Source organism: Pantherophis guttatus, chromosome 5 (assembly GCF_059756535.1).
Source record: "Pantherophis guttatus breed Tessera chromosome 5, ASM5975653v1, whole genome shotgun sequence".
Taxonomy (NCBI): domain Eukaryota; kingdom Metazoa; phylum Chordata; class Lepidosauria; order Squamata; family Colubridae; genus Pantherophis; species Pantherophis guttatus.
Window position 1 is genome coordinate 84744701 of NC_142067.1, and position 12239 is coordinate 84756939.

The 12239-nt window shown below is 43.6% G+C and overlaps 1 protein-coding gene and 1 long non-coding RNA gene across 11 annotated transcripts in view; one reads left to right on the top strand and one right to left on the bottom strand.

Annotated features, from left to right (window-relative positions):
* GPM6B (glycoprotein M6B) overlaps positions 1-12239 on the top strand; it is a 161474-nt gene that overhangs the window by 57024 nt on the left and 92211 nt on the right. For 4 of the 10 annotated variants that reach the window (XM_087895266.1, XM_087895264.1, XM_087895270.1 and 1 more), the window contains exon 2: positions 7672-7829. The exons of 5 other annotated variants lie outside the window; for them this stretch is intronic. In XM_087895266.1, the coding sequence (XP_087751392.1) occupies positions 7775-7829 (55 nt within the window). In that variant the 5' untranslated portion in view covers positions 7672-7774. Of the gene's footprint in view, positions 1-2070; positions 4919-7671; positions 7830-12239 lie in introns of those variants that run through there. One more of the 10 variants, XM_060686689.2, reaches the window with a different exon arrangement.
* On the bottom strand, positions 1957-10848 carry LOC117676031 (uncharacterized). Its single transcript, XR_004594335.3, has 2 exons — positions 10677-10848; positions 1957-2073 (listed from the first exon to the last, which is right to left on the bottom strand). It is a non-coding gene; the product is annotated as an uncharacterized LOC117676031 (long non-coding RNA).

The window sequence follows — 12239 nt, forward strand, 5'->3', positions numbered from 1 at the left end:
CCTAATACAGCACAGCCTCCATAGATTCTTTTTTTTAATAGTTTCTATATGTATTGTTCCTTGCTTGTCTGTGATATATTTTGCTTTGAAAGAGGTTCAGGGAAGGATTTCAAACTTTTTATGATATCTGATTAAAACTTTGCAGGTTTAATGTTGTTTGAAGAATATGGTGGTACTTGTGCTCTCTGAGCTTGGTTTCTTTCTTTCAGACATTTCATTACCCAACTAGGTAACATCATCGCTGTTAGAAGGGAATAGGGATTGCTCTCTGTTTATATACTAGTGGGTTGCTCTGTCAGTGTTGGTGGGAGTGTTCTTGGGGGTTCTTTGATTAGGCTGTTAGCTTGTTTGCCTGAGTTGGTAGTTCCTTGATTGGGATATTGACCCCAAAGTTCAATCCTGAAAGTATCAGAAGTATTAGACAACCAGGCTTCTGCATGGGCTCCTTGCATTGTGTATAAAGGATACCAATTGATATCAACATAGTAAGTATACATATATACTGTACATATCTTGCATACTAAGAATTTTGAAATGTGGCCTAGCATAGTAGCATATGACCTTCTTCCATTAAAGTTTCGGATCTATTCTTGTGAGAAAAGTCTGCTTACCACCTTCTTTTTTTCTTAGCTATATTTAGAAACATCAGTTTCAACTGACCTGAAGAAAACTTGCTGCATTCAATTAAATTCTTTCTCAGTATGCCTTATATTACACAGTATGCTGTTTTGAAGATTTTCAATACAATCTTGTTAACTTCCTGTGCTCTAATACAAATTTACTCTGTAACCTGGTAAAATATCTGTCTTATTTTTCTTTCCCTTTATCTTCATAAAGATGATGCTTAATACCATATGTTCATCCTGGGGTTAGAGAGCCATGATTCATAAGTGACATTTGTTCTTGTTCTCCAGCTTCAGTTATTTTTAACAATTCCAGTTCTGATGCAAAATTATGTAAAACCAAGGCCATATGGGAACAGTTTCGCTCAATAATTTTCTCCAGATCTATGTATTGATAAAAATCGTCGCCTTTTTTTTAAAAGAAAGCCATGTATTTTCTGACATTATAGAATTGAAGTTAGAATTTATCACGATTTTCTCTTGCTCAGTAAAAACTTACTTATGATATTACTAGAATTAATAGAATATTCTGTAGTTAAAACTTGGTATTCATTGCAGGATTTCTGTTATCTGTACATATGTTCTTTAGTTTTTGCTAAAAACAGTTATACAATTCAGCATGTTTTAGAACATAAAACACTTTTTACTGTTTGGAATGGATATTTGAAGTTTTATTTGTTATAAAAACGTTGGGTATTTGAAAATCAGGCCAGACTTACCATAGTATAAAACATGACAGTACTCATGTCCAAAGAGAACTGAAGCAAATTTATAATATTTCTGTACATTCTCTTCTGCCCATTTGCCAATTGGTGGTCTAACCTACATTGGTTTTGGCTGACTTAGTACTTATAAAGATCGGTTGATTTCATGGTAACTATAAGACTGTAATACATAAGTCATTATCATTCTACTTATATCACGTAAATATTAGTCACTTAATAAAATTAAGAACGCATTAATTTTTTTCAACTCCCAGAGCTCTCTCTTAGTTCAATGTTAGTGAATTCCTAACATCTTTATCTGCGTTAGATGTGATAGATATTGTGATAAATGAATTTTTATTAAAAAGTGTTCATAGAATATTTAATTATTATTCTTATATATCAGATGTACAGAGATAGGTGCTTTAGTTATGGAGCCATTCGGCCAGATTTTGAAAGAAAATATTTTTTCAGTAGGACACAACAGAATAGGGTAACTATTAAAACACTCATGTTGATTTGTTATGTAAATGAATAATATATCTCTTCTTTCAGTTAATATATGTTAATCTCTATTTAAAAATTGATCTCATTTTTAAAGGAAGGTACATACCTGAAAGGGAAAAAAATTTTAGAGTTGTTTTTTCATTATTCACAAGCCAGTTTGAATAGGTTCAAGGTATTAATTGAACAATAAATCCGGTTTTCCTTCTCTTCCCTTGCTGCCAACCTATTCTCCACAGCACCTGAAGGCAGGACAAGAAGCAATGGATGGAAATTAATCAAGGAGAGAAGCAACCTAGAACTAAATTTCCGGACAGTTACAACAATTAATCAGTGGAATAGCCTGCCTCCAGAAGTTGTGGATACTCCAACACTGGAGGTTTTGAAAGAAGAGATTGGATAACCATTTGTCTGAAGTGGTATAGGGTCTACTGCTCAAGCAGGGGGTTGGACTAGAACATCTCCAAGGTCCCTTCATTAACTCTGTAATTCTGTAATGTAAAGAAGAAGCAATCTTCCTCATCTTGGTGCTATATAAATATGTTCAGCTTTCACAATTTCCTGCCAACATGGCCTCCGGTGTACCAGCTAAGAATTATGAGAATTGAAGTTCAATACGCTGAAGATTACTAGGATAGAAATGTAATGCTGTATATCTCTGCTTGCAGTAAAGCCATGTTGCCAGTTAAATCATTAATTTTAACAACATTGCATTTTTAAATTAATTTACGGTGAAAAACAGATTTATGCTTGTATAAATTTTCTTCTCCTAAGGCGGGCACGGCAGTCAGGATGGGTGGAGACACGGAGTGAGTTGTTAGGACCGAGTCTGCTTGAAACCAACGAAGCCCCGCCTCCTTGCTTCCACTGTCAGTTTTTTCGACTCGGTCGAGTAGGACGGTAGTGTCTAGAGACTTCGCTCACCTTTCGTGCTAATTTGAAGGCTAAATCACTTATTTTACAGCCCCAGCGTTATTGCTTGCTTCCTGTCACCACGGAGAACTGGTAGGTGGTTGAGCTGCCGGCTGGCAGTTCTTTGAATACCGCAGTAGACTTTCTCTTCTTGCCGCCGGAGACTTCGGTCAAATTTTTTTCCGGCTTTCGCTGCGAATCGGGCTTTGCCCTGCAGCAAGGAGGCTACCTAATTGCTCCGCTAATCGCTCGATCACGTTTCGCCCTTCGGCTAGCGATCTTTCTGCGGCTCTTGTCTTTGGAACTTGAAGGAGCTTGGGTGTCTTGACTGGAAGGCTAGCGCAGTAAGTGTGCCATAAGCGGGGCGTTTTAAAGGGAAATAATTTCGGCGCCATTTCGAATCCCTCTAATATCATGGCGGACGCCATTTTGAAGACCGCTTCCCGCGCTCATAAGAGCAAGGGAAAAAGAACCCAGGAGCCCGATCCTGAAGAAGGGCCTTCGGGTATTCAAAATAATAAAAAGGCCAAACATCATAGGTCTTCCAGGGTGACTGAGAAGCCTCCTCCGTCATCCTCTAAGCACTCTAAAGATGAGGAGAGGCGTCACAAGGCAATGGAACGAGCCTTCCAAAAGGCTTCTTCTCATCAGGCCTCCGTTCCTCAGCCAGCTACTGCACCTTCAGGAACAGGGCAAGAGGTTTTACGGCAACCTCCTAGTGTGCCTCCTCTGTCTCCCGATAGGTCCCTTCAGGAGGATGTTCCTTCCTTCACGGAGGCAGCCTCAGTTTTCCCAACTGTACAAGAACAGGCAGTTCCTGACCAGGGCCCAGATCTGCTCCTTCAGGGGGAGGTTCCTCAAATTGAAGCCCAAATTAAGGCTACTGCCCCTGCGTCCTCTAATTTGGAACAAGTCCTATCTCCAGCTTTGGCTTCCCTAATTGCGGATTCGATTGGAAAGGGCATAGCCCAAGGGCTTCAGGAAAGGGCTTCCTCACGGATCTCAGAATACCTGGAAGATCAGGCCTCCTCACTTAGATCCCAACCCTTGGATGGGAATTCCCAAGGGCAGGAAAGACAAAGGTCTCCTTCTCGGGACAGTCAAAGCTCTATCTCTCTGGAGGAGGAAGCTATCATTGATCAAGAGTTATCGGAGGATGAGGGCCTAGAGCCTGATCAGCCCTCGTTTGTGGGTCTATTCTGCCCTCAAATGTTCCAATCATTATTATTTAAGGCACAAATGACCACTCGTTTGGGAATCCCCACTTCTAAGCCCAAGGATTCTTCCAATATAATTGATTCCATGGCTAACCTATTTGAAGAGCCCGCTGTGGCGGCCGAAACTATCCCGGCTCCCAAATTGTTTTCCGACGTCCTACAGAGGCAGTGGAAATTTCCTAGTTCTGGCCCCTCACCAAATTCTCTCGATAAAAAATTCTATAATTTGGCTTCAGAATATGCCAACCTGTTACAGATTCCAACGGTGGATGCTCCAGTTTTAGCCTTAGCCTCACCATCCCCTGTCTTGGGCCCTCCTGAGGAATCCTTGCCCCCAGAGGATAGGAAAACTGAGCGCTCACTGATTAAGGGCCATCAGGCTTCGGCCTGGTCGGTGCAGGCGGCCTCTGCGGCATCGTTTTTTAACAGGGCGTCCATTCTCTGGTTAAAACAACTACAGAGCCGTCTTCCGGCTTCAGAGGTTCGAGCCCACCAAGATATAAATAAGATTATGGCCGCAGTCGAGTTCTCGGCTGACGCCACACTGAACGCTGCACGCTTTTCCGCCAAAGCGATTGGTTCGACCGTGACTTCTCGATGTTTATTGTGGTTGAAACACTGGCAGGCCGATGTACGGAATAAATGGCGCCTCGCATCATCTTCTTACGCTGGAGACAAGCTGTTTGGGGCTGCTCTGGATCCATTACTGATCGAGACTCGAGACCATCGCAAAGTTTTGCCAGCCCTATCTCAACGTTCAGATTTCAGACAAGTGCAGTCCTTTCGATCTTCCTCCTTTCGTTCCTCAGACACCGGCTCTTACCATCAGTGGTATCAGTGCTCCTATCCAACCAGGGGACCTGCCTTTCAGGATAATCAGGTTAGACAGGGACCCCATTATCCCCCTAGGAGATTCCCTCGGGGAGGTCGCGGCCGTCCCTTCCGGAGGGCTCGCTAATATGTCTAGTCCCCTTGCCCTTGGAGGTCATTTGTCCAGATTTGCCTCCATTTGGGAAGCCACAGTTTCCGATAATTGGGTTAAGAATGTAGTCAGATTTGGCCTCTCCCTCGAATTCAGATCTACCCCTCCTCATTTGTATTTACGTTGCCCTGTTTTCCTTGACAGGATTAAGAGGGCCCGGGTGGGAAATGCCATCAAACACCTCCTGGCTTCTAAGGCCATACAACCAGTACCTAAATCGGAATTCGGGAAAGGGTTTTACTCCCGCCTTTTTCTAGTCCAGAAGCCATCGGGGGATTGGCGTCCCATCCTGGATCTTAAAGCCTTGAACCGGCACTTAATTTATCGCCGGTTCAAGATGCATTCCCTTCAAACTATTTTAATGGCCATTAGGGAAGGGGATCTGTTATCTTCTATTGATTTGACGGAGGCCTATCTACATGTCCCCGTTCTTCCCGAATTCCGGCAATTCCTTCATTTTTCTTATCAAGAAAATCACTATCAATACAGGGCCCTACCCTTTGGTTTGTCCTCGGCCCCTAGGGTTTTTACTAAGGTCATGGCGGCCCTTATGGCCTACATTAGCGATCTCCCCATTAGAGTTTTATTTTACCTTGATGACATTTTGATATTGTCCCGCTCTCCTGATCACGCCCTGAAGGATTTAAGGGAGACTCTTAAGATATTGCAGGAGCATGGCTTTTCAGTTAATTGGAAGAAAAGCCATTTGTCTCCTTCAACCCGGATTCAGCATTTGGGGGCTGTAATTGACACGGTCACTTCAGAGGTCTTTTTGTCTCCTGAGTGTATTTCTAGTTTAATGGCCTTGGTAACCCGAGTATAGAACCAACGCTCATCCTCTGTCCTCACTTTGTCTTGCCTTCTCGGCAAAATGGTATCTACCTTCGGAATTGTGCCGTGGTCACGCCTGCACAGCAGGGACCTTCAGTGGTTCCTGCTATCATATCAGCGGTCATGCAAGGAAGCTTCAGCACGGCGTGTAATCCTTCCCACTCGGGTGCTTCGATCCCTGTCCTGGTGGACGTCAGCGGCCATATCCAAGGGCAGCCAGTTTCGCAAACCGCACCAAGTAACCCTGACTACAGATGCCAGCCTGTTGGGTTGGGGCGCCCACCTGGGGTCCCACCTGGCACAGGGTCAATGGTCCTTGCAAGCGGTCCATGAACATCAACGTCTTAGAGCTGCGAGCCGTCTTTCTAGCTCTTCAGAGTTTTCGTCATTTGGTCCAGGGTCGAGATGTCCTCGTCCTAACGGACAATGTCTCTGCAAAGGCCCATATCAACAGGCTTGGGGGCACCCAGTCTCAAGCCCTGATGAGGGAGGCTCTCAAACTGGGGACCTGGGCGGAACGCAACCTGAAGTCAATCAGAGCGGCACATATTTCCGGGGCAGAGAATCGAACAGCAGATTCTCTCAGCAGGGCTCCTGTCGACCAAGCAGAATGGAGCCTTCACCCAGACCTGTTTCTGGAACTGACGAGGCGGTTCGGCCTCCGCGCGGTGGACCTGTTTGCCTCCAGCTCGAATCACCAGCTACTCGGATTTACGAAGCTACCTGGCGGTCCTTCTCTCTCTGGTGTCGGAAATGCCATCTGTTGGCGCCAGCCGCTACAGTTAAAGAGGTGCTAGGATTCCTCCAAGAAGGGTTTGCCGCAGGTCTATCTCCCAATACCCTTCGGCGCCAGGTTGCAGCTTTGGCTTCGGTCCTTTCTTGTGGTTCAAGAGATTCGATTTCCACGCACCCCCTTATTCATCAATATTTGCGGGGTGCTACTAATCTCCGGCCACCTGCAATACATCGATTCCCATCGTGGGACCTGCCTAAGGTCCTAGGGGCCCTTACGAAGGCGCCCTTCGAACCCTTACGAGAAGTCTCTCTTCGCTTTCTGTCGTTGAAAGTGGCCTTCCTGCTGGTGGTCACTTCAGCTCGCCGTATATCGGAGATGGCAGCCTTGTCAGTTCGCAAGGAGCTCTGTATCATTTACCCGGACAGAGTGGTGCTACGCTTAGACCCTTCGTTTATCCCGAAGGTGAATACCATGTTCCATAGGGCCCAGGAATTAATTCTTCCTGATTTCTGTCCTCGCCCTCGCCATCATCGTGAACGACTCTGGCACAAGTTGGATGTCCGGCGCGCCATAAAGCTTTACATCAACCGTACGGTGGCCTTTCGACGCTCGGATTCCTTCTTCGTTTCATTCCTTCCGGCATCACTGGGTTCCAAGATATCGTCGGCCACCTTGGGACGGTGGATCCGAGCCTGTATTTCAACAGCCTACGACTCACAGTCTCTTCCTGTCCCTCGTGGAGTCACAGCACATTCCACCAGGAGCGCCGCGACTTCAGCCGCCTGGTCTACACGAGCATCAGTTGAGGAGATTTGCCGTGCCACCACATGGGCGTCACCTACATCCTTCATCAGGCATTATCGTCTGGATACTTACACCTCGGCTGACGCAGCCTTTGGGAGGAGGGTTCTTCAGGCGGTTCATAAGGTCTCCTAACTACGGGGCCGGCCATCTCCCTCCCGACACAGCTCAGGACTTTGGTATGTCCCATCCTGACTGCCGTGCCCGCCTTAGGAGAATGGGCGTTGGTTCTTACCTGATACGCCTCTTCTCTGGCAGGCAGGCACAGCAGTCAGCCCCACCCTTCTGGGCCGTCCCCGTGTGGTGGCTCCTCGGGGGAGGGGGGGTTTCCTTTCATTATGTCCTTTCTGTTTTTCTCTAGACACTCCAGTCTGCCATGATACTCTCGTCTCAAAACTGACAGCGGAAGCAAGGAGGCGGGGCTTCGCTGGTTTCAAGCAGACTCGGTCCTAACAACTCACTCCATGTCTCCACCCATCCTGACTGCCGTGCCCGCCTGCCAGAGAAGAGGCGTATCAGGTAAGAACCAACGCCCATTATCTTTACTTTGAGCCTTGTCATTCTCAAAAGGTACTATTTGAAATATGGCCTTTCACAGCGTTGCCACTTCATCCTAAATATAAATGCTATCAATCTCTTCAATCAAAATTCAGTATTTTTTCCTGCATATTTTGCCTTCTAAATTTTTTTGGCCAAGAATCTTCATGATCTGCAACTCCTTATCTGTGAAATAGGATTAATGACTCCCATTTCCCTACTTCCAGGACTGTTGAGAAAAAGAATATTTATAAGGCTTATGTATAGAAGAGTGGGATGAAAAGTAAAATAATTTGAACGATAAGTTCCAAGCAGATATTAAAATAATAAGGGAGGGGAAAGTGAAGTTTTTCTCCATGGCAACTTCAGTAGTGTTGCTTAGCACCGGGCTCTAAAATAACTATGTTACTCAGCAGTATCAACCCACACATATGCTAAATGGCACTTTATGATGTTGTATTGCAAAAGTGATAACTGGATGCCTGATATACGTTTCTGCTTCTCTGCCAAGGAACTGTGATGTGGCCTAGCTGAAAAGGCTGATGCTATGTGATAACATGTGTTCCCAGAGGGCACTGTTGTCTCTGGTGCACCAGTATAGTAATCAACCTGCCACTTGGTAGATAGCCAAGGCTGATAATTGTTTTAGTACTAAAAGAACTTTAAATCAAATCAAGTTCCCCTGAAAGCAACTATTTCTGATTTAGAGATTGATCTAGATCAGTTGTCTAGGGAATGACATTTATTGCAGTCATGAGAGTAAGATTTGAATTTTTATTTTTGCCTTGGTGTATATGTTCTGTATTATGTCAAATGATTCCTGATAGAACCATAAAAATTTAATCGAAGTACAAAAATTGTTTTATCAAGTATCTTTTTAAAAGTGCAGCCACCTGAAAATATTGCATTAACTTTACTATGTTTTTAAGAGAATTAAACAAAAGAATCATATTCTTTATACTTCTTATATAAAGTAAGGAAAACAAAGGAAAACATAGGATAGTGATACTGAGAGTTATATAAATGCACATAGAATCTCTAGAATGGTTTCCTAAATTTTTATTCTGTGGTCTTTAAATAATGGTGCAAGGAAACAGAATTGTTTAAAATAGAGTTAATTTATAGAGGGATTAGGTGAGCTTCCTTTTTAAATATGATCCCCTCAATCCAAGATTAAAAACATTGCCAGAAAGAAACTGGGATGAATGTTGGGAAGTTGAGGACCAGAAAAATGGGGCATTGTGCGAATTGCACCTCCAGAAATATCTGAAAATTCATGTGACTAGGATTTTACTAAGGCACATCTGCTGGATAATACTTTGTATATATTCTGGTGACAATAACTTTCTAATATTATAAACAGTGCATGTTCTCTGTCAAGCACGTATCACGGAGGCAGCCCATCCTGGATGAGTTACACAATTTGGGAGAGTTGCAGAAATGCTATACTAATTACTAGAGCAAAGGTAGGCAACTCCTTCAGCCTGGAGAATTATGAACTGTAGAAGAGCATGTACCTGCTTACAAGTACATTTGTACAGAAACTGATCTAAAGATGTACACATTTGCACTTTGATCATATGGCATGAAGAATTAAATGATGGTTTCAAAATATATTGCCAAGAAAAAGAGTTCCAATCTTCTCAAGAAGATTGTTGAAATTATGGATGATGTGAGAATTCTTCAAGAGTCAAGAAGTAGAATGCTTTGTGGTGAAAACAGTATAGAACTGTTAATTAAATCACTTCAGCAGTACCAAACCAGAACACAAATGGCTACTGCAGCTAATCCTCTTAGCACTTCCACTATATATTCCTTTTTGAAAAAAATAGAATCTGGATTCTAATTTAAAAGGGACAAACAGCTATTCCTTTAGCAATTACTGTACATGACATAATATGCTGCTGGTACCCGTAGTTGTTATTAAGTCATCAATAATTGCTTTGCCCAATTCATAATCAAAAAAATGATCCTTATTGTTTAATCTTTATTGTTGTAGAGCATTGCAACAGAATTTTAAAAGTCTATCAAGCTCTGTCCCATCTTATACTAAAGAAAATCAAGGCAGGTTTATTTTAAGTTTCCTTCTCATGCCTTCTCCTTTTCTAGGACTGAATTGTCTTTTATTTTTATTTATTTGTTCCTGCATGCTTTCTTCAACATCTATTTCCTTTGCTAGAAATGCTTTCAAGAATTTCAAGAAATCGAGAAAAATAGCTTTAAATATGGTATGTAGTACCAGTTCAACAGAATAAAGAGAGAAAAAAGCCTTTTAATGCTTTTCCTATTTGTTCCCATATGCAATATTCTATAGACCAGGAGTGTCAAACTCAATTTCATTGAGGGCGTGACAGGGTTATGTTTGACTTCGAAGGGCTGGGGGTGTGCCCATGGTGGGCGTGGCTATGGTGGGAATGGCATGGGACTTGGGGGCACCTGTGGTGGCAAAGTGCTAAGGCAGGACTTCCCTGAGACCCTCCCTCATTCTCATTATACAGGAAATCCTCAAGTGATGAATGTAATAGAGCCTGCCAATTACATTCGTAACTGAGGATTTGTTTGATTGAATCATGTTAAATGAACGTGATTGCTCCCTGCTTTCCCCAATGCATTGGTTAATCGAATGCACATGAGGTATCTCAGAGTGAGGAAGAGTATGTGTGGCCTAGTGCTGGAGCAGGCCATCCAAGGCCTCCCCCAGTCCACTAAGATACCTCATGCTCCCCTGGAGTCCCCACAATTGCTCCCACCCCCACAGACTGGGCCTGCTTTTCCAACATCCCAGATTCCACTAACTCCTCACCACCCCATTTCCCATGGATTACTTACTTTTTGAAGATCTCCAGAGCTCCAGAAGAGGCTGACCCACTGGCAAAGAAGCCAAAGGATTTTATTCAGATGATGGCAAAGCTGTAAAAACATGAAATCTAAGGAAAATGTTTTTACCAGCTTCTGAGTTAAAGACTTTGGCTGGGGCCATGTGGCCAGCAGGCCTAGGCCTGGACTGGTCCACAGCAGCCTCCTGCTTCAGGGATTGAGGCAGCAGCAGCAGCCAATCAACAAGGATTGGCTGTCTCATCTTCCTTTGTCTCATCAGGCTGAACTGCAAGCCCTTTGTTGATTAGCTGCCACGCCCCAATCCCTGAAGCTGCTCATTAAAACTAGCCAGTCAGCAGCAAGCAAGACTGGGCCCAAACTAAGCCGGCAGGCCCTCATGGCAGAGAAGCCGGTCTTTTATTCAGATGGAGAAAACTGTTTTCCTTACATCTCACCTTCTTACAGCTTCATGGGCTTCTGAATAAAAGACTTTGGCTTCTCTGCCATGTGGGTCAGCCTCTTCTGGAGCTCTTAGAAAAGTAAGTACAGTAAAGGCATGAGAAATGGGGTGGGGAGGGCGGAATCTGGCCCACGGAGGCTCTATTTCAGCCTGTAACAGGCCCAGGGAGGCCTCCGAAGGCTACATTTTGGCCTGTAACAGGCCCGGGGAGGCCTCCGGAGGCATGAATGGAGTCTTGGAGGGTTGGATTTGGCTCACGGAGGTACTGTTTTGGCCAGCAACGGGCTGGGGGAGGCCTCTGGAGGTCCCTGTGGCCCATTTTGGCCAGCAGAGTGCTACAGAAGGCTGTCCAGAGTGCTACAGGAGGCCGTCCAAAAATGGGCCGCGGGAGGGGGGAGCTAGCAGAGGCACCGTGGGCCGGTCGTTTACTATTACCAGGATGGCCCCGTGGGCCAAATCTAAGCACCCCGCGGGCTGCATCTGGCCCACAGGCCTTGAGTTTGACACCCCTGCTATAGATTATTGACCCATAAGCAAAGTATTGCTTGGCTATTAATCAATTCCCTCATGTGAACCTATTCTTGGATTGAAAAAAGAAGCTAAATGTTGATTGCCATATAAGATTGGCAAAAATTAAATTGTGTTTTTAATTATGTTATTTAAACATATTAGTGCAGTTCCCATGTTTGTGTTACATTTTATTGAAAAAGAGTCTATTTTGGAGACTCACTGTTTCAGTAACAAATTGGAAACTTTTTAAGATGCTAAAATACATTAATGATTGAATGTGATTATTAAAATTCATACTGAATTGGTGGTTTATTTTTTTCATTCAGTATTTGCACTAAGAAATTTAAAATGAGACTACATCTTGGCACCAGTTATGTTCATTCTATATATACCTGATGGATAATTAAAATGTCCAGTGTTCCTCTATACAGACAATATAGCCTTATTTTATTATGTTCATAGTTTTTAAAAAGCATTGTTCTAGATTATAAAATTATTGTTTTACTACTTTACAGATTTTAAGTATATTGAAGTATAAAGTCTTTGTTTTTTGTTCTGGCAAAATTAAGGAGTTTGAGCACTTGAATTGTCAGGTGCAAGAAATC